The 25,823-nt window shown below is 40.5% G+C and overlaps 1 protein-coding gene across 1 annotated transcript; it reads left to right on the forward strand.

The window, feature by feature from the left end:
* The first annotated feature begins 804 nt into the window (after positions 1-804).
* Positions 805-20,885, forward strand: Nup35 (nucleoporin 35). Its single transcript, XM_048425993.3, has 9 exons — positions 805-943; positions 4,080-4,250; positions 6,370-6,497; positions 8,565-8,619; positions 14,202-14,343; positions 17,388-17,457; positions 18,185-18,313; positions 19,193-19,357; positions 20,303-20,885. The coding sequence occupies exons 1-9, from the start codon at positions 904-906 to the stop codon at positions 20,378-20,380; spliced, it is 978 nt and encodes a 325-aa protein (XP_048281950.1). The 5' UTR covers positions 805-903; the 3' UTR covers positions 20,381-20,885.
* Positions 20,886-25,823: the final 4,938 nt, after the last annotated feature.

A 25,823-nucleotide genomic window follows, 5' to 3' on the forward strand; every position in this document is an offset into this window, starting at 1 on the left:
TCTGTGTCATAATTATACTGGGCTCCCTGTGAGGCTAAGAATCTAAACACAGCACCAGGCAACCCTCAAGGGCTGTTGACCTTTTCCCTGAAATGGCTGTGAGATCCTGTGGCCTGGGGCTGTTACCACTGTGAGGTAATGAATTGCTTGCTCCTACTTGTCACTGTGGGACAGGGATGAGACTGTCTATCACTATACAACAGGGAAGAGAAACAACTGAGAGAAAAAAAGCAGTTTTCTCACCCCGCTGTGGATTCCATAAAGCACAAGATAATTGTAATGTCCACCTTTATAGACCCTTCCTTCAGCCTTCTTTGGCCCAGCATGCTTTTTGGTTTTAAGGTGGTCATCCTTTGCTAGCAGTAAGAGGAATAAATCCATTTAATCCATTTACTTTGAATTGAGTCTCCGTCTTTAACACATTTAAGAGAAATGACATATAGATGGTGGAAGACTTTGAGAAATGAACGTCCGATATCAAGTGCAGAAATCAAGTTGTTGAGAAAAAGGAATATCGAGTTTCATTAAGCCTACTGTCCCAGGTGTGAGGAAAGACGATGGAAGACAGTGCATTGGGGAAGCCACACTAATTAACAAGCGAGCAAAGGAATCTGTTTCTCTGAAGCACAAACGCACATACCAGGAGGCTTGAGGCGTGACCAAAATCATCCACAGAAAAAGAGATCCCACACTCTGTCATGCATCCCCAGCACAACCTTAGACTCGCCAACCGGGCCAAGAAGCTTGCCCTCTTCCAACATGGCGGAAGCACCCACAGCCTCCGCAGAGAGCATGGCCGGAAGTTACGCAACCCCGCTGGCCGCGCGGCCTCAACTGTGAGGAGCGTTTCCGCCATTTTTGAAAACCGGGAAGGTGCCCGCCTGAGGAAGGGCGAACGTGGCGATGGCAGCGTTTGCCGTGGATCCCCAGGCGCCCTCGCTGGGTGAGTGAGTGAGCCGCCGCCTCCCCCGTGGCCCAGCCTGCGCGCCGGGGACCGGTAGGCGGCCGTCGCGCGCCACGGAGGGAGCGGGAAGCTCCGCGGTCGGTGACGGCGCCCGGCCCCGGTGCGGTCGCCTGCCCGGCACCCCGAGAGCGTGCACCGGGGTGGGCGGTCAACCCCGGGTCTTTCAGGAAAGGAGTTGGTGTGTGGAGCATGGAGCATGGCCTAGACCCAGCCTGGCTGCCCCCTCCGCCGCCCTTTGCTTGGGAATGCATGCGGCCCGGTCGCAGGACCCTTGAGTCTAAAGGTTCATCCCATTATTTGTTGGGGAAACTTCCCGAATATGCCGTAGAAAAACAGTCTAGCAAACTAATGTGTTGATCTCCATCCCCGGCCAGTTTTGCGAGTAATGGCAACGGTCGTATTTTTTACAACAGAAAACAAAACAACCACTTTACAGTTGCGAAGACTCACAGGATTGGTTTATAGCTTTTTGAGCTGGAAAAAGAGAGCAAGCGTGGCATATAGTGTGCAGAATTAACTCTGTAGATTCAAGTGACATGTCATGCTTCCCATGTTTTGGGTAAAAAGTTTCTTTTAAGACTAGCAGGGTGGTCGGGCGATGGTGGCGTCGCACGCCTTTAATCCCAGCACTCGGGAGGCAGAGGCAGGTGGATCTCTTGAGTTCGAGGCCAGCCTGGTCTACAGAGTGAGTTCTAGGGTAGCCAGGACTGTTACACAGAGAAACCCTGTGTTGAAAAACCGAAAAAAAAATAGCTAACGAATTGGATTTCTTTTTCAGCTTGTCGTAAAAACTGAAACTATAATGTTATTAATGTAGATATGTAAATACACTGTTGCATTAAAACTTGTTCCCAGGTGTTGATCTAGGTATTTTTCATAATAATTTAGAGATTAGGAGACTTCATTAGTAGGTCCAGGTTTTCTGTTCAGCGATGACATTTTCGAGTGCATGTTTGTTGAGGTAGTCCATACTGCGAGCAGGAACATCCTTGTATCTGGCCTAACCAAGTCTCTGACGTCCCCTGATATTAATTGCTGAGGTTCACATGTGGCACGTTTCCCAGGTATCTGCTGGTATGGCGTTCTCCCAGCCCCTTCTCATCACATGCGCTCCCTGAGGACCACAGTGTGGCACTTAATATTTTTGGGGCAGAGATTGAGAAGTGACATTTAAGACATGTAGGATGCAGCCCTTAAGCTTTTAAGTCTAGCCATGAAGGGCTGGTTAGTGACGGTCTGACTTCCTACTCCTTCACTATGTGTTTAGGGAACCGAGTTTTCCATGACCCAAGTGGATTTTTCTTTATGCATTGTGCAAGTGGATGCATGTGTGTGTGTGTTTTGGGGACTGAATTTAGACTTAGTGGCAAGGGCTTTTACCCAGTGTGCCACCTCACCAGCCTTTGACCTAATTCTTAGACTTGTCTAATTACCTTACCCCTTTGTAGATGGAAGAATGAAGGTAGTTTGCGTTGTTACCAAAAGCCTTGTATTTTGCTACTGTAGTTTTCTAAGTATCTGTTCAAACTATGCCTTTTTTTGAGACTTCTATTTTAATGTTCTTTTGAAATAGGTAGTAGCATCATGTAATTAGTACTTCACAAAAGAATTACAATATAGCTATTTTTCTTTACACCTTATTTTGATACTTATTTTACCCTTCTGAATTGCTTTGGGTTTCCCCTCTTTTTAAACTTACATTGTTAATATTTAGGTCTACAATAATGAAAAAGGGGAAAGAATAAGTAATTGAAAGCTTTGACTAGCTGAAAACAAGTTTTTAGGCTATGTAGAAGTTAAGCAATAGTTGGTAAAAACCACATAGCTATTAATGTCAAACACCAGACTTGTTTGATACGATAAATCGTACAAAGGTTTACTCCCTTAGCCAGAAAATTAGGTGCTCATCAGCAGAAATGCAAATTCTCCATTACCACTTTACTAAGGTTTTGGTATTGTAAGATGCTGGTAGACTAATTAGTGTTACATACCTACTGAATATTAGCTATTAGCTCAAGTGTTATACTTGTTATTATTCTAATAAAAGCTGTGAGTTGAGTCTACGCTTATGCCCAATTTGCTGAGACCCTGAGCCCACACCTCTGTATCCTATGCTTTTCTTATAGCTTAATTTTACTCTGAAATTCAGCTGTAGTTTCCTTATCTTCATAATGGGAATAGCCATAGCTGCCATTTGAGGAGGTTATATTTTTTAAATGTGTATCTGTTTTTGTTTTATGTGCATGGGTGTTTTGCCTACATTTATGTCTGTGTACCACACGTGTGCCTGGTGTCTAAAGAAGCCACAAGAGGGCTTTAGATTCCATGGAACTGGAATTTTGTGAGTTGCTATGTGGGTACTGGAAATCAAACATGGGTCCTCTGGAATAGTTAGTAGTCAGTGCTTTTAACCACTGAGACTTCTCTTTAACTCTAGAAGATTTATTTTGAATTGATGCTTATGAAGTGTTGGATCTCTCTTTAGATTGGCTTTATTTTAGAGACACTTTTGTTGATTATAGTTCTCCAAATGATTTTTCTAATAAATGATAAATGATCTGAAAGTAAGCTTTATCCCTACTTTCAAGGTCTTCCTGAGTTAAAAGGCAAGTTATAACTTTATTATTGTTGTAATGTGTGCATATTACCTTATTACTGAAACAATGCACAGTTTGATGTGTAGGAAGAAGAGACTAAACCCATTGTTTCTGATTGGTCAAGATTTGTATAAAATTGGTATATTGGCTGCACAATATAAACTGTGGAAAAAATTTTCTGCTTGTATTAGAGATTTCTTTTAAAATAATAAGGGTTTCAAATGATGCTTTTAAACAAGTTAAAATAATATAACCAGGACCAGCTGCCAAAGATAAACATTGCTAGCGTGGATGGGTGACGCCCTGGGCTGATCTCTGGCGTGGTGAAAATGAGGGAGCGGCACTGTGAGGACAAAGTCTTCTACATTTGTGAAAGAATCCGTAGTTCTTTTAAAGTAAATTCAACTATAGTTCATAATATTTAAGATTGTTTTGGTTAAATTATTCAACTTTTATCATAAATTGCTGTTGGTTAGATATAACAGAAATGGCATTATTTCATTTTTTGATTAATTTAGGATCTGAACCAATGATGCTGGGTTCACCGACATCTCCGAAGACAGGCGTTAATGCCCAGTTCTTACCTGGATTTTTAATGGGAGATTTACCAGCTCCAGTGACTCCACAGCCTCGATCAATTAGTGGCCCTTCTGTAGGAGTAATGGAAATGAGATCACCTTTGCTCGCAGGTGGGTTATTGCTAATAGTAGTATTATGATATATCAGTATTCCTAGTAGAATTTCAGAGACGTAATTTCAGGTGCAGCATTCTCTCTTACCAATACATTATTAATTTTAAAATACTTTTATTATAAAGTTAAGCCTTAGCCCAGTTTGGTGGTGAGCCCCTATCATCCCAGCACGTAGGAGGCTGGTGCAGGAGAATTGTTGAGTTCAAGGTCATTGTGGGCCACAGAGGGCAATTTAGGCAAGCTGGGCCCTGAAAAAGCCTGTCTAAAAGTCATAGATAGCCAGGCGTGATGGTGAAAGCCTTTAATCCAGCATTTAAGAAATAGAGGCAGTAGTATTAGTAATTCAAGGACATTCTTCCCCACCTTGTGAGTGGAGGTCAGCTTGAGCAATAGACCACCTGTCTAAAACCAATAAAATATAAAACAATAAGCAGCCACCGTAAACCCAAAAGAAATTAAGCTATACCTAAGTGGTGAGCTAGGCTGAATGCTAATCATTTTATATTTATTTCATTAAAGAAAAATGGCCGGTGGTGGTGGTGGTGCACACCTTTAATCCCAGCACTCGGGAGGTAGAGGTAGGTGGATCTCTGAGTTTGAGGCCAGCCTGGTCTACAAGAGCTAGTTCCAGGACAGGTTTCAAAGCTACAGAGAAACCTTGTCTTAAAAAAAAGAAAAAGAGAGTTTGAGCCGGGTGGTGGTTGCACACGCCTTTAATCCCAGCACTTCCAAGACAGGGGCAGGCGTTGCTCAGGAGTTCAAGGCCAGCCTGGTCTACAGAGAGAGTTCCAGGACAGGCAAGGCTATAAATACACAAAAAGGAAATCCTGTTTCAGACAACAACAGTTTCAACAAAACAGGTAGTAATAGTTCCATTTTTCAAAACAGTGTTTCAGAAGAGGACTCTGAATCTAAATACTAATTTGACAATTCATGCTCTTCAGTGACAGCATGGTGCCCAGCGCAGTGGAATCTCTTTCCCTTGCCTGGACTCCGAGTAACTAGACTACTGTTGAAATTTTGCATTTGTTTAAACAAAGGCCAGGGCTGCTTCATTGCTTAGCATTGTTTATGTCACAGAAGTCAGGTCTTTTCTGTCATTATTAAAAATGTTTCTACTATAAGAATTATGAATACAGTCTGTTTCATTTGACAATCAAATTTCTAACTGGGGTGATTTTAATTATTCAGATACGTATATATATAGTGGAGTTGTTTAATACGTACTTTAGGAAGAAATGAGATTATATTTTATTTCTTTTGAGACAGCCTAATGTGTTGTCAGTGTTGGCCATGACCTTGTAATCCAAGTGATCCAGGTACCCAACTCAGTTTCCTGGGTAGTTAGGACCAAGGGCATATGTTAGCTCTGGGATTGATCACATTGTGTATTGAAATGTTAAGCATAGAGTAGGGTGATGGAGGAGGGCTAACTGTCTATTGTTACTTTCATTGGTTAATAAAGAGACTGCCTTGGCCTTTTTGATAGGACAGCAGCTTAGATGGGTGGAGTAAATAGAACAGAATGCTGGGAGGAAAAAGGCAGTCGCCATGACTCTCCTCTCTGAGACAGCCACAGGTTAGAATCCACCCGGTAAGCCACCACCCCGTGGTGCTACACAGATTATTAGAAATGGGTTAATCAAGATGTGAGAGTTAGCCAATAAGAAGCTGAAACTAATGGGCCAGGCAGTGTTTAAAAGAATACAGTTTCCGTGTAATTATTTCAGGGGTAAAGCTAGCTGGGAGGCGGGCGGCAGGAAGCGGCCCACTGCTCCTTTTACAGTAGGGAAAGCAACATTACCTGTGTTTTCCAAACATTAAAATTTCCAGTAGCAATTTATTCTGAAGTCTTCTTTCAAAGTGCAGTCTGTTGCTCACCACCATTGTGACATCCCCTGGGAACTTGTTAGAGGTGTGGTCATTGGTTCCATGTTGTAACTTTTGAATCAGTCTGACGTCTATCAGGAGCCCAGGTGACTCTTACACATATTAAAGGCTGAATTGCTCTAGGAAACAAAGAGTTTGTTATTTCAAAACCATAAATTAAACATACTCGAGAAGAAAGATGAATGGTTAGTTTGCTTTTTCACCTGACTGCTTTCTGTGCACACAGGGGGGTCTCCGCCACAGCCAGTTGTACCTGCTCCTAAAGATAAAAGTGGAGCTCCACCGGTTAGAAGTATATATGATGACATTTCCAGTCCAGGACTCGGGTCGACACCTTTGACTTCAAGAAGACAGGTGACACACAAGTTCTCATGCTCCATAATTAGTCATTTTGTGTTTTTGTGTGCTTAATTAGAAACTTCCCTGATGTCTGTTCTGTAGGAACCATAAGCATAGAATAAGAAGTACATATACTCATGTTTATCATGAAATGTACTTAAAGTGTTAAAAGTTCTAAGGTGGGCATGGTGGCATACACCTATAGGCCTGGTGGCATACACCTGTAGGCCCTGCACTTGGGAGATTGAGGCAAGGCAAAAGGCCTGTCCTATATAGCAAGATCGTATAGTAGCCAAAAATGTAGTAGATACTGGATTGTTTTCTCTCTTAAGTGATTCTGTGGTTTTTATAGGTACGTCTCATTAACCTGTCCATGTTCCCAGCCTGATTATTGTAAATGTAGAGTGTTATTAGGGTTTTAAGTCATTCTATTTGCTTAAGCTTAAGATTTATGCATTCTTTTCTAGGGAAAAAATTAAAATGAAAATTCAGGGTTGTATTTGGAGATTGAGCATTTAATAATGATTTGAGAGCTTTGTTGCTGGTGGTTTTGAGGCTGGCCTGGAACTTTCACAGATAACGCTGTCTCTACCTCCCTTGTGCTGGGCTTAACCGTGTCTGCCAGTATGCGTGGCCTGAGAGTTTGTTTTATAAAATTTTTATTTACATAAGACCATTATCCTTTTATAGACATCCAGTACTTAACTAATTTTATTAAGAAAGCTGCTTTTTAGTATGTTCTTTCTGTAGGTGTTCTGATGATTCTCAGGTATGTGAATGCCTGACTTGCATGTGTGCCATTCTTAATGGACAGTGCTCTTCTGGGTTTGCTAAATCTAGAACATCCTGAATAGGGACCATTCTGCAAGTTAAGTCAAGCTGACGTGAAGTATGGAATGAGAATCACTGCTGCTTCTGGATTCATGACTATTTTAGTTTTATTTTGAAGCATGAGAAGAACTAGCATTAGTTCTTACCTTATTTGAAATGTTTAAAGGAGTTGTAGATCATAGTATAGAAAGATGGTTTTGACTTAGAAGTCTGTATGAATATTAGTAAATAGATGAGGGCCAAAGTTAGTTACTCCAAGGTACCATGCTCAGTTCTGGTTTGGATCAGATAGTTGGTAGTGGTTAGATTTTTTGGTTCTGTTTATAGGAGGATTTAAAAACACATTTATTTATTTTTGCTTATATGTGTATTTCTATGTGGGTACATGCCACTGTGTGAGTGCCTGAGAGGCCACAAGAGGGCCCTCAAGCTCTTCAGGCTGTTGTTAGAAGCCTCTTAAGCTGCCTGACATGGGTGATGGGAGGTGAACTCAGGTCTTCTGGAGAGCAGCAAGTGCTTTTAACTGCTGAGCCATCGCCAGCCCCTGTAAAAGAGTTTTTACATCCTTTAAAATATCCTCTAATGATGCTTAATGATACGTTTCCTCTTTGTAATATACTGATAGTGTTAACCATAAGTTGTCTTTTATCGTCAATTGAATGTGTTCTTTTTTACTTATTTTTCTGTTTTTTACTTTGTGAATTTGATGACTTAAACAAATTACAGTTATATCTATAGTTTGAATATTGTACATTGGGAAATAAAACCAAATAGCTACCATGTTACCATTAGTTCCTATAGAATTTTTTTTAATCCAATGTAACTTATTTTAAATTCTGTTGTAATTAGCTTATTTATTTTGTGTGTGTATGTATGTTGTGTGCAAATGAGTGCCAAGATTGTACTGTGGAGGCCATAGGCTAGCTTGTAGGAGTAGGTCCTCTCTCCCCATCTTTTGGATTCTGGGGATTGAGCTCAGGTGTTATGCTTGGCAGCAAGAGCACTTAACACTAAGACAGCCCAATGTTTCTTATTTTAAAATGTATAATAAAAACAAAGGAAATTTGATCTTTCTGTAATCTGGATTAATGCTGGTCAGACAGAAGACAAAAGGTAAGTACCTTTGGAAGTGAGCTGGTTAGAGACCACTCACTCTCGTTAGTAAGGATGTCGTAGTAGTTCAGTTATCTACAGTAGTGACTGTGCATGGTTAGAACTTTGTGTTAACTCAGCGCTCTTGTTTTCATGCAGACAAACATTTCAGTGATGCAGAGTCCTCTGGTTGGAGTCACAACTCCAGTGACCGGTGAGTCCTCTACTTAAACTCTGCTCTCGGCTCTGATGGTTGCCAGCAGTCTTACTCCAGACTTAGGGACTTTCTGACTTCCTTTAGAAAGGTGATGCTTTGTATAGCTTGCTTTCTGAGTTTATAGATTGGGTAATTTACCAAAAGTATTAAGAATTTAAGAATGCATACCTTTTGAAGTGTTTCCTCAGTTATTAAAAACTATATAAAGAGTTGTTGCAGCTGGAGTGAACACTCAGATGTTGTGAGTGTATCGATACCACGCTGTAATCTAACAGCCACTGAGTATAATTCCTGGGTTTTTAAACAACATTTTACTGTCAGTATCATCCTTAGGACACAATCCTTTATATGTGTTTATTATATTCTCATTGAATGTGTATTCAGCTGCTCAGTATTAAGCTGTGTGAAACAGTACATAGTAGGTAATCCTCAAATAGACAACACTGGCTACAGGATTTATGTTTATAAACAATAAGCGATTATAAAGTTCATTAGAAGCTAATGCATTTTGTGTAGAGGAAAGGGTGGGACTTAAAGTTTTTTTTTTTTTTTTTTTTTTTTTTTTTTTTTTTTTTTAGCGGGACAGGGTCTTGCTGAGTAGCTCAGGCCCTCCTGTTACAGGCTCTTCTGTCTGGACTTGGAGTTGTGTAGAGTAGTATGTCAGTTTACTGTCGGTATCTTTTTACCTGAACAATGGCTTGAGCTGAACTGTGTAAGGTGGTGCAGTTTTCAAGGTCAAGAGCAAGTTCTTAGTGGACTAAACGAGGGCATTGGAAGGGTTCTGTTAAGTTAGAGCAGCTCTCTGTTTCTAGAGGTGACTCACATTTCTTGGCTGATGTGTTGGGACTAAAGGTGTATGCCACCACCGCCCAACTAGCCAGCTTTTCTTGAATTATCCTGTCCACCCTTTCCCTCCGGGCGTCTTTCTCTTCCCTTTTACTCCGGGACTTGCTGTGTGGCTGGGTGGCCGGCCCTGATTTCCTCTTCTCCTTGTTCTCTCTTGCTCCTCCCTCTTCTTCCAGATTTCTCCTATCTCTACTCTCTGCCTGCCAGCCCTTCCTGTCCTTTCTTCTGCCTCGCTTTTGGCCTTTCAGCTGTTTATTAGATCATCAGGTGTTTAGACAGGCAAAGAACCACAGGTTCACAGAGCTAAATGCAGCATAAACAAAAGCAACACATCCTTACATTGTTAAACAAATGTTCCAGAGCATAAACAAATGTAACACACCTTAAAATAATATTCCACAGCCAGGCGGTGGTGTGGTGGTGTACGCCTTTAATCCCAGTACTCGGGAGGCAGAGGCAGGTGGATCTCTGAGTTTGAGACCAGCCTGCTCTACAAGAGTTAGTTCCAGAACAGCTAGAGCTGTTACAGAGAAACCCTGCCTTGAAAAACCACAGTAGCCACAGATTTACATTTAAGACACAACTATCCCAGAGGACTATCACTTAACTAACCACGCATGCTGATTTTGCTAAGTTTTAAAATGTGACTGTATTTCCTTTAGATAGTTTATGATATATCTACAGTCTTCTCAGAATGGTTTAATTTCAGTTTAGAGATTACAGCCTTATCACTGAAGAAGGTCACGGTAGGAAGTCCAGTAGAAACGAGGAAGGAAGGCTGCCTGCTAGCTTGCTTGCACACTCACATTCAACTGCTTCCTTATGCACTCCAGGACACCCACGTCATTTAACAATCAAGGATGTTCCCTACAGAAATGACCACAGGCCAATCTGAGACCCCCTCCACAGGTGGCTCTAGACTGGTTAGGTTGACAGTTATGGCTAACTAGGACAAAAATGCTTTTTCTTCCTTTGGCCCACCTTTTTTCTTCTCTCTTTCTTAATTTTGTTGGCAGTGCTGGAAATTGAACCTAGAGCCTTGTATTCTTAGCAAAGTGTTCTACCAGTGTTCCGTCTTCAGTGTTTGTTCATCTGTTTTCTCTGTGCCATTTGCTCCTTTTGTTGCTATGATACATGCTTTTCTTTTTTATAAAACGGCCAGCTACAAGCGCTGGTTTTGTTTATTTGTTTCATTTTAAGCTGAGATTGTAATTTCCTGGCAGTTGCTGGTTCAGAATGTGAACAGCTGTCATTCTAGGGTTTACCTTCTTCTAGTTGTGTGTCTTCCATTTTCTTTTTGGTGAAACACACATTTGAGTAGCTTTACCATAAAGCTTGCAGAATAAGTAAAACACAAAACTTAGCTTCTTTGTGATCTTCTTTATACTTGAGATTGAAATTGAAGAGACAGGTTTCTTTGTCTTCTATTTTTCAGTGTTCTGTGGAAGTTATCTGCCATGATGATTCGTGCTGTTGTGTTTTCAATTTCACAGCGTACTTCACTGTGGGACTTTCTTCTGTTTTCCGTGGGAGACGTGGATCCTTTAGTTAAGGTGCATCCTTTAGTCCGAGGAACATCTCATCTGGATCTCAAAAGCTTGCTTTCTTCTGCTTTCTCTCTTTGGGGAATGCCTTTTGTTTGTATTTGGATCCCTTGGAGATTTGTAATTCTGTTTTTCTCTTCTCCATTACAATCAATATTTGTATGCTGCCTTTTCAGATTTCCTCAATGAGTCTTTCTTCTGTGACTTCTTAACTTCCATATTCTTCTTTTGTTTTTCCGAATGAACTTAGAAATGTAACATCCTGTTCTTTCTTTAAAGATGTCTTAGCCGCTGAGGTTAATAGTACTCTTTTTAATTCCCATTCTGTTTCTTTTTTCTTTTTTTTGTGTACTTATTTTCTCTCTTTTGTCATTGTTGATAAAAACATGTTTATTGAACATATAGGAAAAAGCTAGGTATGTGGAACCTTTTGCATAGGTAGGGATCCCATTGGTTGGAATTGGGGGCAAGATTAATAGAAGCTCTCTTGTTTCTTACTGCGCTGCACAGTAGGAGAATTGGATAATGTACTGAGTATTTTGTGAGGGGCTAATTGGAGGTCAGTTTCAGATTATGTAGTCCTCCCCTCTTAATTTTTTTCTCAAAGAAAAGTCTTAAGGAAAGTCAAAATTGCCTGACTAGTGTTCTCAGTACAAACAGGCAAATTTCCTTTTTCATTAAATAGATTTTCACTTTACCCTCTCATTGTCTCTTCTATGAGTGGGCTCATTGATTGCCCCCCCCCCCCAGGGTTTCTCTGTAGCTTTGGAGCTTGTCCTGGAACTAGCTCTTGTAGACCAGGCTGGCCTCGAACTCACAGAGATCCGCCTGCCTCTGCCTCCCTAGTGGTGGGATTAAAGGCACATTCTACACTGCCTGGCTTTAGCTCATTGATTTTTGAGGTGTTTTCCTTCCTTCCTTCCTTCCTTCCTTCCTTCCTTCCTTCCTTCCTTCCTTCCTTCCTTCCTTCCTTCCTTCCTTCCTTTTGAGATAGGGTTTCTCTGTGTAACATTCTTGGCTGTCTGGAAATTTGCTCTGTAGAGCAGGATGACCTTGAACTCAGAGAACTGCCTGCACCACTATACCATAAACTTGGACTTCAGTTTCTTTTCTTCAGAGACTAAACCTTTGGCCTCACTGGGTTGGGAGCCAGGCTGTTCTGGAAAGATGGAACTTCATTTGAGAAAATGCCTCCATCAGATTGGCCTGTATGGTGCAATTCCATGATTAATGGTTGGTGGGAGGGTCCAACTCCTGGTGGAACACTCCTGAGCAGGTGCTCTGGGATCTGTAAGGAAGCAGGCAGAATAGGCCATGGGGAGCAGACCAGGAAGAGCTTCTCCTCCAGGATCTTCTAGAGGCCCAGCACCTTATTCCTGTTATATGTCTCAAGTTAGTTTCCTTAGTTTAACAAGGAGCCTTTGCAGCTCAGCCATCTCTCCAGCGTCTCATGTTGTGTTTTAAATGTCTCATTCTAGAAACTGATTTTTCCCTACTAAATTCATGTGCGACAAAGAAGAAAAGACTTAGCTGGTGCTTTAGTTTCTTCCTCCCGCTGTGACAGAATACTGCCATAAAAGTGAGGGAGAAAGGGTTATTTGATTGACAGTTCAGGTTACAGTCTACCGTGGGGGAGTCAGGGCAGCTGTGTATTGACACTAAAGGACTTAGAAAGACAGTTACTAGCTGTCTGAGGGAGTCGAGGTGTTTGTTCACTGTGTCCACTGTCTAGGGTGCATCTGGATACAGTGAGCGTCAGGTCACACACTATCAGAGAAACACCCCCACCCTGTTCATCCTCACTGCAGACACAGGCAGCAAGGTAGAACATATTCAGCACTGTCATATCCTCACATGGGTTGGGATAAATGGGCTTACCAAAATAAGTCTGAGTCTTGATAATTTATATGAAGGACTCTCAGGAACCATTCCAAGTGCTACTGTTACCTGTCTACAGTGACCGTGAGTCGCCTTGCTAGTATAAGCTATTAGGTTCAATCTGAGGAGTCTACCATGACGCTTGTGTTTTTGGAGAAAGTTCCTAGGTGTAGGTATTTTTTCCTGGGAACCAAACAGAGGCCCCATTGAGCTGAGGCAGAGTTCTTAATTACACGCCTGTGCTACTTGTTTTCATGGTAAGAAGGTGTCGTGGCCAAAAATTTCATTGTTCGTTTATCATATCCTTTTGAAATTTCTTGTAATTTTTTTTTGTTTTCATTTAGTTTGAAATAATTGGATCTGTTCTTTAATTGAAAGGTAATAAGGACTTTTGCCCTCTCTTTAATCTGGTTTTATGAAGGACGTTTGGATATTGATTTACCAAGGAAGATAAAATATACTCTAGTCTGATGTGGTTTGATAGGTACATTTTATTTTCATCTTACACAGAATAGAGTATTGGTACCAGAAGTTTGATTTAAAAGAAGTAAAATCAGTGGAGCAATTATTAACTTGGTGGAGAGCAATTATATTAAACTTATGTAAATGCTTTTCGATTAGTATAAGTAATTACATTTTTTAGATTAGTTGACAAGGCAAAAATTAGATTGCTTATTCATTTGAGACTTAATTTTGATTTGTCTTTTTAAAGGTCATAATGGTTGTCTCAACTTGAGCCTTAATTTAATTTCTTGTTTGAAGGTTATTACATGATATAGCATAACTAAACTGTATATTAATGGTTATACAGGGCATAAAAAATTGAATTGGCTTCAGGTTTTATGCTAATGTACCTTTTATTGTCTTTGTCTTATTAAAGGCATATCTTTGTAGAAGGAATTAATTAGATTTTAAAGGGATGGTTGCTTAGGTTTATTTGTTTATGTTTGCGACAGAGTGTCATTGTGTAGCCCTGGCTGGCCTGTAATTTGCTATTTAGACCAAACTGGCCTTGAACTCACAGAGATCCTCTTGCTTTTGCCTCCCAAGTGCTGGGATTAAAGATGTACAACTATACCTGGGAAGAGAGAGGGAGAGGGAGAGGGAGAGGGAGGGAGGGGGAGAAGAGTGTGTGTGTGTCTGTCTGTGTGTGTGAATGTGTGAATATACATGTAAAAATAGTGCCTATAGAGTCCTGAAGAGGGCATTGTCAACTTTTAATATACTTTGCCCTTTAAACTAAGATCTTTGTTTTAAAATAAGCTCATGTATTTGTATTGGTAGCTAACTTCCTAACTTCACTAATAATAGGGCAAAGCATGTTTAGTCCAGCAAATATTGGTCAGCCACGGAAGACGACACTATCTCCTGCCCAGCTGGATCCTTTTTATACTCAGGGAGATTCTCTGACTTCAGAAGATCACCTTGATGACACTTGGGTGACTGTGTTTGGGTAAGGATTATGGACCTTATACAAAATTACCCCACCCCAGTATTTGTTCATATTGTTGAAAGACTTGGCCAGCAAACACATACACTTACTACTAGATCCCACAGTTATGAACTGTTGGCGACAGTTACCCCGTTGTCTTTTTTGTTGCTGATGTGTTTCATATTGAATTGCAGACATGTAACATGAGGGCCGGATTGTTGGGGTTTCTGTCCTGCCCGGTACCCCACAGCCGGCAAACCCCAAAGAAAATCACACAGAGAGTCTGCATAAGTTATAAAACTCATTGATCCATCCATCAGCTCAGGCTCCTTATCAGCTCTTGTAGCTTATATTAACCCATTATTCTGATCTATGTTAGCCACGTGGCTCAGTACCTTTTTCAACGGGGCAGGTCACATCCTGCTTCTTCCGTGGCCTGGGCAGGACTCTGGGGAAGAGCTTCCTTCTTCCCAGAATACTCCTGTTCTCATCGCCCCGCCTCTGCTTCCTGTCTGGTTGACCCACCTATACTTCCTGCCTGGTCAATCAGCATTTATTTAAAACATGATTGACAGAATACAGACAATTATCCCGCACCACAGACAGCAGCGCGTGTCATCTTTGTGCATGCCGTCCACATCCTGGATATCGTTAGCTAGAACTTAATTTTTGTCTCATAAGAACCATTTTGCATCATTTCCTAGTTGTGAAAGGCAAGACTGACCCTTTAGATTCAGGATCCCCTTTCTGCATTTTCTAGGGGCTCTTTCTGTTCTTTGGTAGTCTTCTTAGCTGGCTTTAGCTGTCAGTGCTGAGATTTGTTCATTATGTTCTGTGTGACAAAAGTGGCACCCTCTTGTCAGTATTTAATAGTAGAAATAGGATGGCACTTGTAGATTCTGCAGAATAACTTTTGTTGCCGAAATAACGTAAGCACCTTAGAGACAGCAGTAAATCTTTACTTACATAGATGAGGAAAACGGACTATAGATAGCAAAGTGGATTCTTTAGAGGTTCATAGCTCATTAAGTAGCACGAACTTGAGCAGAAACAGAAGCCTTTGATTCCAATTTGGTCTCTACACTAAACCACATAACAGATTACTTTTCAAAAGTGTGATTGCCAGCCGGGCAGTGGTGGCGCACGCCTTTAATCCCAGCACTCGGGAGGCAGAGGCAGGTGGATCTCTTTGAGTCGAGGCCAGCCTGGTCTACAAGAGCTAGTTCCAGGACAGGCTCCAAAGCCACAGAGAAACCCTGCCTCGAAAAACCAAAAAAAAAAAAAAAAAAAAATGATTGCTTTACTTATTTGGGCCTTACTATGTTGGTTTTGGGAATAGAATATATAAAGATAACACATAGGGTTCCTTGAAGGAAGAATAAATAGTGGACAATAAGTGTTTATTTGGCCTTATGCATTTAACTTATTTTAACATTTAAAAATTGAGAAGGTGTATGGGAGTGCATGGAGGAACGTCTCACATCTGTTTTTGTGCCCTGCTGTAACTGGCCTTTCCCTTTGAGGCATGATGGCTACTGCTTTGAAGAGGTTTGCACGTCAGTGATTGCTTTAGTGAGAATGGGGCAGCTGCATCCCTTTGTTTTCTTGGAAACCCTGCAAAGCCCCATGTCACTGGCATTTGAGCTGACTACTTGATTTTGCTTTTCAATGTTTAGAATTTTCTATTTTCATGAAGTAGAGCAGTGTTGAGCATGCTTGTCATTTCTTAGTCTGGTTTTTTTTTTTTTTTTGGGTTCAGGAGTGTTAGTGTAACTTTGAAGATGTCTAGTAGTTAGAAAAAGTATTTGAATTACTTCTAGTGCTTTAAAAAATATTTAAGATTTTATAATGCTTTATCTCATTACTTTTATGTTTTAGCTATTTTATATGTGCTTACTGAAGCATTCTTTTAAAGGAATAAAACATTTTGTTCATTTAAGGGAAGTCTTTCTCATATATTATGTTCTTCCTTTGCTTCTTTAACTTTTTTGTCAGTTTGGGGTCATAGTAAAAAATAAACAAAACATCCATTGTCATAAATGATCATCGTAAAAGGACTAGAATATTAGATTTCCCGAAAGTCATTGTGGTACTTAAAAACCACATTTTATTTATTTAAATGACATCTTTACATGCATTATCTACCTTTTCATTTTTGTGCCTTATTTATTTGTTGTTTTTTTGGAATGTAATATCTCAAACTTAGAGATATATAAATAAATAGAAATGAAATTTCAGTTCTGAGTTCAGTGTTTTATTCACTTTGGAGAGTTGGTTAAGACAGGATCTCACTCTCTCCCTGACTTCTGGCCTTTGTTGGCCTTGAACTCGGAGCTCCTCCTGCATCTGCCTCCCGAGTGCTGGGATTAAAGGCCTGTGCCATGGCCCCTGGTTTACTTATATTGATTTTAATGTGTTTAATTTCACCTCTCCCCTCATGCCTGTTTAGACATATATATAATTGAAGTTTCAGATTAATTTATATTGGTTTAAAATTTTTTTCAGATATTTTTCTATACTGGTAGTAGCTTGTACTATTTTTAAATAGTAAATCCCTTCATTATTCTGACTATAAAATAATTATGCCTTATTGTAAAATATTCAGAACGTGTAAGACTTGATAAAGTATCCTCTTAAAGATATGGCTATTAAATATTTGAATATCACCTTCAAGTAATTTTGGAGTAATTTAATCATTTTCATGTGACTAATATCATTCTTGTTGATGCTAGTTTTATTTTTGAGTATCATCCTTTTGAGTCTTTTTTTTTTTTTTTTGGCTGTTATTGATGCCGAGTTTTATTTTTGAGCACTAAGTTCCAGAAGTCTTCAGGTGATACAGTGTTACAATTAGAAGGGTCCCTCTTCGAGTCATAATAGCCCTAGCTTATAACTACGTCCCATAATGTGTGTTTGCAGACCTGCATCTGCCTGTGGATGAGCTGTGGGCGTGGGGCGTAAGAGAATAGCTGAGTGTCTGGACTCTAGAGGAAGTGTGGGGTGGCAGTTTGCTTCTGTGTTGGTGATGGAAACTGACGGCTTTGTCTGGGCCATTCTTCCCCCAGGTTTCCACAGGCGTCTGCTTCTTATATATTATTACAGTTTGCACAGTATGGGAATATCTTAAAGCATGTGGTAAGGCTCGCTAATATTTTCTTCTTCAATTAAGATTTTGGTTACAGAGACAAAAGTTATAAATTGAAGAACACTACTTCTGTCTGTTTTTCTAAATTTAAATTTAATTTTTATTTTCAAAGAATCTATACAATGGAGTGTAGAAGAGTCAAACTCAGTAGCATTTGCTGAGAAGGAATAGTTAAAGAGTAGACTGAGAGTTTTAGGGACCTCCCTCCCTTTCTTAAATAGTCACAGCCTCCTAGGATTAACCATATGTCTCATGTTACATTAATGTTGTTCTCTTAAGCTTTATGGGCAGAGGAAGTGGGAGCCCAGATCTGCTGGGGACTCGTTAAGAGCTCTTTATCCTGCAGCAGCCTCTAGAGATGCTTGTCCCATGCTCAGGTCTTGCCCAGATTGCATGTCTATTATTTCAACAAATATATCACAAAGTCATGTTCATGAATATAGTGTTTTAAAATTTCATAATAGTTGCTAATATAACTTCTGTAGGAAATAATTCTTTTAGAGTTCCTTTTACTTTTAGGTAATATTTGCCACATGCTCTATTTAGAGAATTGAGATCTGGGTAGGGATTATTGAAGTTTTTTCCGTAGGATCTTTCTGAATTTTAATACGCAGCTTTTTACAGGGAACCAAATAACAAAATGAAAGTTAGTTTTGTCCTTGTGTTTGTATGTTTGTCTGGGCTTCGCACCTTAAGTAATAACTCTGTTCTTTGCAGATGTCTAACACAGGCAACTGGATGCACATCCGTTACCAGTCTAAATTGCAGGCCCGGAAAGCCTTAAGCAAAGATGGGAGAATATTCGGAGAATCCATCATGATCGGTGTCAAGCCGTGTATAGATAAAGTAGGTTGTAGTTGATCTAAGGGAGGTCTTAGTAGTGACAGTGTTTGGGCCATAGCCTCGCTCTGCTTGTTTTTGTTACTTTGAAATGATATGTATGGTAGTATGGTACTGCAGGAGGCCACAAGTAATCACAAGATGTCAGAGACAGTCTGTCCACATCCTTTCATTTTTCAAAAATAGAGAGGTCTGCAGAGACTAAGTAACGTGTAGAGTTGTTGGAGTGAGGCCTGGAGTTTAGACCTCAGGACGCTCAGAGTAGCACCAGGTTCAGGAAGCCTAAGGTTGGTGCTGTGTCTGCACAGGTGCCAGCTGATGGTGAGCCGTGAGGAGCTGAAGCTTTCCCGTACTCATTTCTGCTTCAGTTTTTACAGCTGACTTTATATGTACTTTTTCAACATTAGTGAGTAGAACTTAAACTTTTCTTTGTAGCTTAAAAAATGAGTTTGAACATACTTGAAAGTAAGTATATGCAAGCCTCAATCCGAATACCACATACAGGCACTTTATTGTTGCCAGTGCACACGGACATTGAGCACAGTAGATGGTGTTTCTGTCTTAGACTCAGTCTGAAGCTGTGCAGTACCCAGGACCCCTGAGTCCTCTCTTCTTAGGGACAGCGATGGCACAACAGCAATTGTACAGTTACATGTAAAATAATTAGTCTTTCTTTTTTTTTGTCCTTGATGACTTATCATAGGGTAGACTGAGGCTGTTTGATGTGGCTGAGGGTTAGGTCTCAAACTAACTAAGGAATATACTGTCTTTTCAAAGTTTATCTGAAAACTTTATATGACAAAATCGGTTGCATTTTTAGTAAGGTTTTCTCTAAAATATTACATAGTATTAGATGGTGTGTCCTGTGTCTCTTCATTTCTCCAGAGTGTCATGGAAAACAGTGACAGAGGAGCCTTGTCATCTCCATCTGTGGCCTTTACAACACCCATCAAGACTTTAGGCACCCCAACACAGCCCGGGAGCACTCCTAGGATCTCTACTATGCGGCCCCTTGCTACAGCCTACAAGGCCTCCACTAGCGACTATCAGGTATTTAGGGGCAAGTGGAGGGCTGGGGGTAGGGGGCTAATGTTTGTACAATTAAATGTTTCCCGTGGAGATTGAGTGTGTGTTTACAGTTAAATGTTTCCTGGTGCTTTTCCTTGGTGAAACCTTCAGACTCTGCATTTCCCATTTTAAAGTTAGAGCCTTCGCCAGTTTGGAAGTTGTCTTGAACATTGAAGCAGTTTCTTTGTTTGGGCTGAGGACATAGCTCTGTGGTAGGGCACTGATCCAGCGTGATCCCCAGTGCTACACAGCAAAAGAACATTTCTTAAAATATCTTGAAAGGTTTTTTCCCTCGGTTACAGTTGTATGCACACCAGAACCTCGATAGCATGAAAAAATATTAAACTTTATTAAAAGTTGATTATAAGATCATAAACAAAAACAAACAAAACCCCCTTACAATATAATAGTATCAAGAGGTGACTTGCTTTAAATATCAGAGATGACAGAAATTTTCATTTTAAAAAGATTTACAGCAGTTTATTACATTCTCTGAAGAATAGTATGGAATTATAATGCTAACTTTGTTGTTATTGTCCACTACCAAAGAACTAGAGTCCTGGATCTTGGCACAGGTCCTGATACCTGCACAGTGTGTGTGCTCGTCAGATTAGTGCTCGGGTTTTGTGTTAGAATCTTCTGAAATTTGGAGATCATTACAGAATTGGAATTTTTATTGTTATATTTTAGAGCTGTATTTTAAATTTCTCATTTCTTGTAGTGTTTGGGTTTTCTTAGTTTTCTAATCGGAAATGTTAATGTTAAAAATCTATATTTTATTGTCAAACTTCCATAGTTGGGTTATAGAAGCTCATTTTGTTGTTTCTATTTTAAATTAGACATTAATGGTAGAATTGATTGCAATTAAAGAAACTGTAATGTAACACATTATTTTTCTCCTCTTTGTTGTGGTGTATGTTTTAATAGGTTATTTCTGACAGACAAACACCAAAAAAAGATGAAAGTCTTGTATCCAGAGCAATGGAGTACATGTTCGGCTGGTAGTGCAGTGAGAGCTGGACTGAGCCACAGTGGAGGACTGCTGGCTTCCTTGGGTTAGTTGTATAACCACTTCCGGCAGTGTTGGACAGCTGTCCTAGATATGGCTTTAACTCCTTTGTTTAGGAAACAGCCCGTTTGCAGCTTGCACTTTAAAGATGGCTGAGAAACCTGAAGAAAAGATTGTGCAGATAGCATCTCATGCTCTCTGTGAGTCAGTGCATGCTTAGCTCCGTGTGCTCAGCGTTGGCTGCGGTAAACTAAATGGTTGAGCTGGAGTGAGTCTCTTTAGCGGTCATGAGAAGACGGATGAATTCATGGAGTGCAACAGCTGCTCCACCAGGACACATGATTATAATTAGCAATTGGAATTACGATATTTAGTTTAGGTAGTATTTAATATCTTGATTATCTTTTTATATGTCTGTGGATTGTCAACTTTGATGTTCTTTTTAAAAACCACCTATTACAACTGTTTCTTAATAAACTTTGTCAATTTTTATGTGCTGAATATTTGTTGGGAAGATTGATTTATTGAATAAAAAGTTTTAAGGGTTCACTGAAATAGTAGAAACATGCCATTAACTTATATCTAGAGTCCAGATTTTATTACCATTATGTTTTGTCATCTTTGATTTTGCCTTTTATTTTGTTTGAAGCACTTCTCAGATTTGAGTTATTTTTATTCCAAATACTTGAATACATCAAAAATAAAAGCTGCATTTCTGTAGAGTTGTTAAGTTTGTTAATATGCAAAAGACCGATCATTTAAAATTTTTGTATCTTTGCCCAAATTAACTATTTATTGTGTGCTTTATTCAGATCATGGTCTTAATGAGGTTTCCACGGTATTAATGGTGCACTATAAACTGTAGAGTTGAACAGTTCCCTCTCTGGTCCTCGCCACCCAACACTCTGGGCCTTGGAAAAGCTGCTCTGTGAGTTGTGTTGCTCTCATGCTCCAGTACCTGGATTTGGTCAGTTGCTTTAGTTGTTGAGCTTGTACCTGAGTTCTTCCCAATCTTAGCCATTAGGTCTAGAGAGAATTAATTATATTCTTCTTTCATCTTTTTCATAATAATAGATACATGATGTGGGATTCCCCTCTGTATGCTGTGAATACCATTAGTGAATAAAGAAACTGTCTTAGGCCTGTGATAGGATAGAGTAGAGCTAGGCAGGAAAAGCTAAACTGAATGCTGGGAGAAAGGAGGTGGAGTCAGAAGCCATGGAGCCTTGCTGGTCAGCCATGAGCCTTGTGGTAAAATATAGAATAATGGAGATGGTGCCCTCTAAGTTATGGAAAGTGAATAGCTTGTATATGCAGCTCCAACAGCTCCTCAGAACAGCTGGACGACTGGATGGATATTCCCTCCTGTAGTCAGCGTTTTGTCTTTGCCTCACCAGACCAAGGATTTGATGAGATTCATTGTGAAAACTCAGCCAAGTGGGTAGATTTTGGAAGTTGACTGTGGCAACGGATTCTGATGTGCCATACAATGGCCTGTCAGTCCCTCTCTAAGCTAACCCGAGCTTTCTCTGCACTGCTAGCTGTTGTGGGGAAGTACACTAAGATCCAAGGTGGTAAGCTGAGGGGAGGTCGAGGTGTTGGCATTTTAGCAGTGAAGGCCTTAGGGACTTGGCTCCCTTTCCGTAAATTGGACCCTGTTCTGACCATATTGTGAACTGCTTCTCTGCTGATTGATTTGGTCTTCTGACTTGGTATATCTGATAATGCGCAGTTTTCAATGGGTAGCTTTGATCACATATTTGTTATTCCATTGTGTGATTGTTAGAGCAGTAGCAGTTACTTTTCAGTTTTTTACAGGAAGGTAAATCTCCAGAAAAACTAGCTTAGCTCTAGAACAGTAGTGGTTTGTGTAGATGAGTTGTGTAATCATCAATTGCCAGGCACTCCACATCTCTAGAATATTGGGATAGGCTAGGCCATATCATTGGCCTGAATGGTGGGTGGGTCTTTGCATTATAGCCTTAATTTGCTCTAGGGCCCTCCCACTCTGCCCCACTGAAGTTTTTTGACACCCAAGGTTTAGATCTTTTAGTTCTCCAGCAATCCAGAATTATGTCCTTTTCAGCAGTGGGAAGTGCTAAGGGTGGGGGGTGGAGGGGCTATTCCGTGATCACATTCCCCTCACAACTTCAGAAATAGGGCAAACCCAGTGGCTTTTCTACCCTCCAACAAGCATGTGACTTACCAAGGTATCCAGAATATTTATAAGCATGTGGGTGTTCAGCCTGCATGTATGTATGTTCACCATTTCCATACCCAGTGCCCTGGAGTCCTGAAGGGTGTCAGATCCCCTGAACTGAGAGTTACCGATGGTGTGAGCTACCACATGCGGAGTTCTGGGGAAGAACAGCAGAAGTGTTGGAAGCCTCCAGAAGGGTGCTAGTGGGAGATACATCTTACTATTTGTAAATTAAAAAGTGAAAAATGTTCTGAAATTGTTTGGTGTATGTAATCTGTGTACTTGTCGCAAAGAGAAAAGTGAAACAATGTTGGGGGGCAGCATTGTTACCTCCTTTTCTTTAACTGGCTTTGTGTGTTTATTCAGCTGTGTATTTATCAGAATTGTTTTTAAATGAGTTCTTTTCTGAATTCTGTATGTCCTGTTCTAGTTCTGACTTATGCTTGCATTGTTTCTTGATGTTTCTTAGCACCACTTGAAACAGATGCTTGCAGCCTTGTTCTTCTCTGGGATGTCTCTCTGCTTTCACACAGGTGCCCGTGCTTTTCACCATGATGCCTTAGGAGACTGGATCTTCTCCTTTTCTTCTCCTCCCCTCCCCTTTCTCCTCTCCTCCACATCTTTCTTCTCTCTCTCTCTTTTTTTTTTGTTTTTGAGATAGGGTCTCACTATGTATCCTTGGCGGGCCTGGAACTTCCTGTGTAGACCAGGTTAGCCTGAAACTCAGAGATAATGCTGGCCTCTACCTTTCCCACTTGTATCACCAGTCTGAGCTGAGATTTGATTTTGATACATTGTTCTCACTTCTCTTTATGTAGAATTCGTTTTCTTGAGTTTTTTTTTTTTAAGAAAGTGAACTCCATCCCTGGAGTTCTAACTGCCTGTTGGTCTCTTTCCTGTGACTTTCTTATAATATTTGATGTTTGGCAGCCGACTTTTAGGGTTTTTTGGCTCCATTTTACTCACCCTCATATAAAGGGATCTTGTCTTTCCTCCATTTCTGTTGTCATTATTCTCAGTTTTAATTCAGTCTAGCCACACTGAAGACAGATCTGAAAAGAAGCAGCTCCTGTTTCTGTGCTCTTCCTGTACCCTCTCTTGGCAGAGTCCAGGATTCAGCTGGCTGGGGGAAGAAGTGACTGGCGAACCAGTTCCCACATCACAAAGCCGAGCAAAGAAGTGGGGTTTGAGGCTGAGGAAGTGAACTACACGGTTCTGCTTTGAGGACTGCCTTCCATTCAGTAATGTGCACTGTGCTACTATATCTGCATACATTTCCATAAGCTGCTTTGGGGCTCCTTGTTCCTTTGTCTTGCTACTGTGTTGTTCCTACCATGTGGCCTTGAGCCTCTGTCTCTCAGTTTTGGTAATACACTCCCTCTGTTTGTGTCCCTTCTCAGAGTCTCACACACCTAAATTCATAGGAGGAATAATTTCAATACAGAAGTAAATGACAGTATCAAAATATACTAATAATATCTGATGCTCAGTACTGGGGTTTAGATTAGATTAGAGAGTACGGCTCTTGGAGGGAGTATTGTGTCTGGTAGCGTAACTTCATTCAAATGATGTCTATACAGATTTGTTACATCTAACATTATGTAAGTATAAATAATGATTCCTGTGGCTTTTAAAACATCCTCAGTGTTACTGATCCCTCCTTCCTTTCCTCTCCTTCTGTACTGTCTTCCCTGCCCCTCCCTAACTAAAGCTCTCCCCCATTTTTCTCTCTTTGTATCACCTGCATCTTGATATTTCCCTTGGAATGTCTCCTACCTCCATGGTCATTTTTTTATTTTCCTGGTTTCTACTGTTGGGGGAGTCGAAGCAGCTCCCCAAACAGTGTAGGCTATCACAGTTGCCTCTGTTTACTCCCTGGAAGTCCTGTTGTTGAAGATAACACACACTCTGGAGACAGGATCTGACCTGGGTGGGAATCTCCCCCTGAGGGCTTCCTTCATAGTGCTGGAAGGTGGTTTGCAAACTACCAAAGGAGAAAAGCAGTCAGTAGTCCTACCCAGCTGTAATGTGTAAAGCCTGTGAGCCTCAATGACATCATGGCTTAAACATGGCTGCTTAACCAGTACTTCAGCAGTGACAACACTAGCTGTCATGCCAGCGTGGATGGGTGAAGTCTTATAAGGTCCCACACCTAGATGGAATGCCTCTGTGCTGTAAGCATTTAACAACTACTGGGAGATAATTAGTGTTCCCCAGGATGATCTCCCTAAGCGATTATGTTATACTAGCTAGAGACTCCTAAACATACACATACATGTAAAACTAAGTGGACTCAGCAGATACATACAGTTGCATGTATATGTGTAATGTAACACTTAGGCCATGGATTTGACGGAGTCGGAGAGGAAGGAGGGATTATGGACATACTTGAGTCTTAGATTTGAGACGCCCTGGAGAACTGGTGGGTTTTCTGGGCTCCGGTACAGCTCTGTTGCTTTAAAACGTTTTAAGAAATTATTTAAAAGTACTAAAAAACATAAACAATTTAAAAGCCAGATGGTTCTGTAAACCAAAACTTTATGCAAAAAATTGTCTGAGTATTATCATTTGATCATGTTTGTTGTGGATGTTTAAATGTTAAAATCTGTTTAATGCTTCCCATTTCTTGGTGTTAGTATATATGGTTGAGGCCGAGGTGTGCACATGTTTTTGGGGAAGAAAGTTTTGATTGATCGGGGGCATGAATAGCTATTTAGATCCAAGTTTCAGCAAATAGGGAGGAACCAGATGGCAGAGTTCCTGGATTGAGACTCCGAGCGTTTCCCTGAGAGACCGCTCGGTGTAACAAGTTTCTTGGGGACTTTTGCGTTGAGTCTGAAATTGCCAAGTTATTTGCTTGATTAACCTGTGGAATATCTGTAAATGTAGATTACCTGTTTCTTCTAGCTGCTGCGTAGATGCTAGCTGGGAAGTTAAAGCCCCTTTCTCAAGTGCAGGTGTGCCTCCACCTTGTGGTGACTAGTTAGAAGTGTCTAAATAGCTGAAAACGTGAGGCGAAATGCCCGTGCTTTTGGAAATACTGAAATATATCTACGTCTTTGTACCTTTTTGCCATTTGTGAGGCTTGATTTTAATTTTATAGTACATAACTATTATAAAGGATCAGAAATATACCAAGGTAAAAATGAGCAGGTAAAAATAAGGTTTTTTTTTTCTTTAGAGTTTTTTTTTTAACAGAATAAAAGAATTGAAATATGGAGCTCTATAGCTGCATATTA

Source organism: Myodes glareolus, chromosome 21 (assembly GCF_982192425.1).
Source record: "Myodes glareolus chromosome 21, mMyoGla1.1, whole genome shotgun sequence".
In the NCBI taxonomy this organism is placed as follows: domain Eukaryota; kingdom Metazoa; phylum Chordata; class Mammalia; order Rodentia; family Cricetidae; genus Myodes; species Myodes glareolus.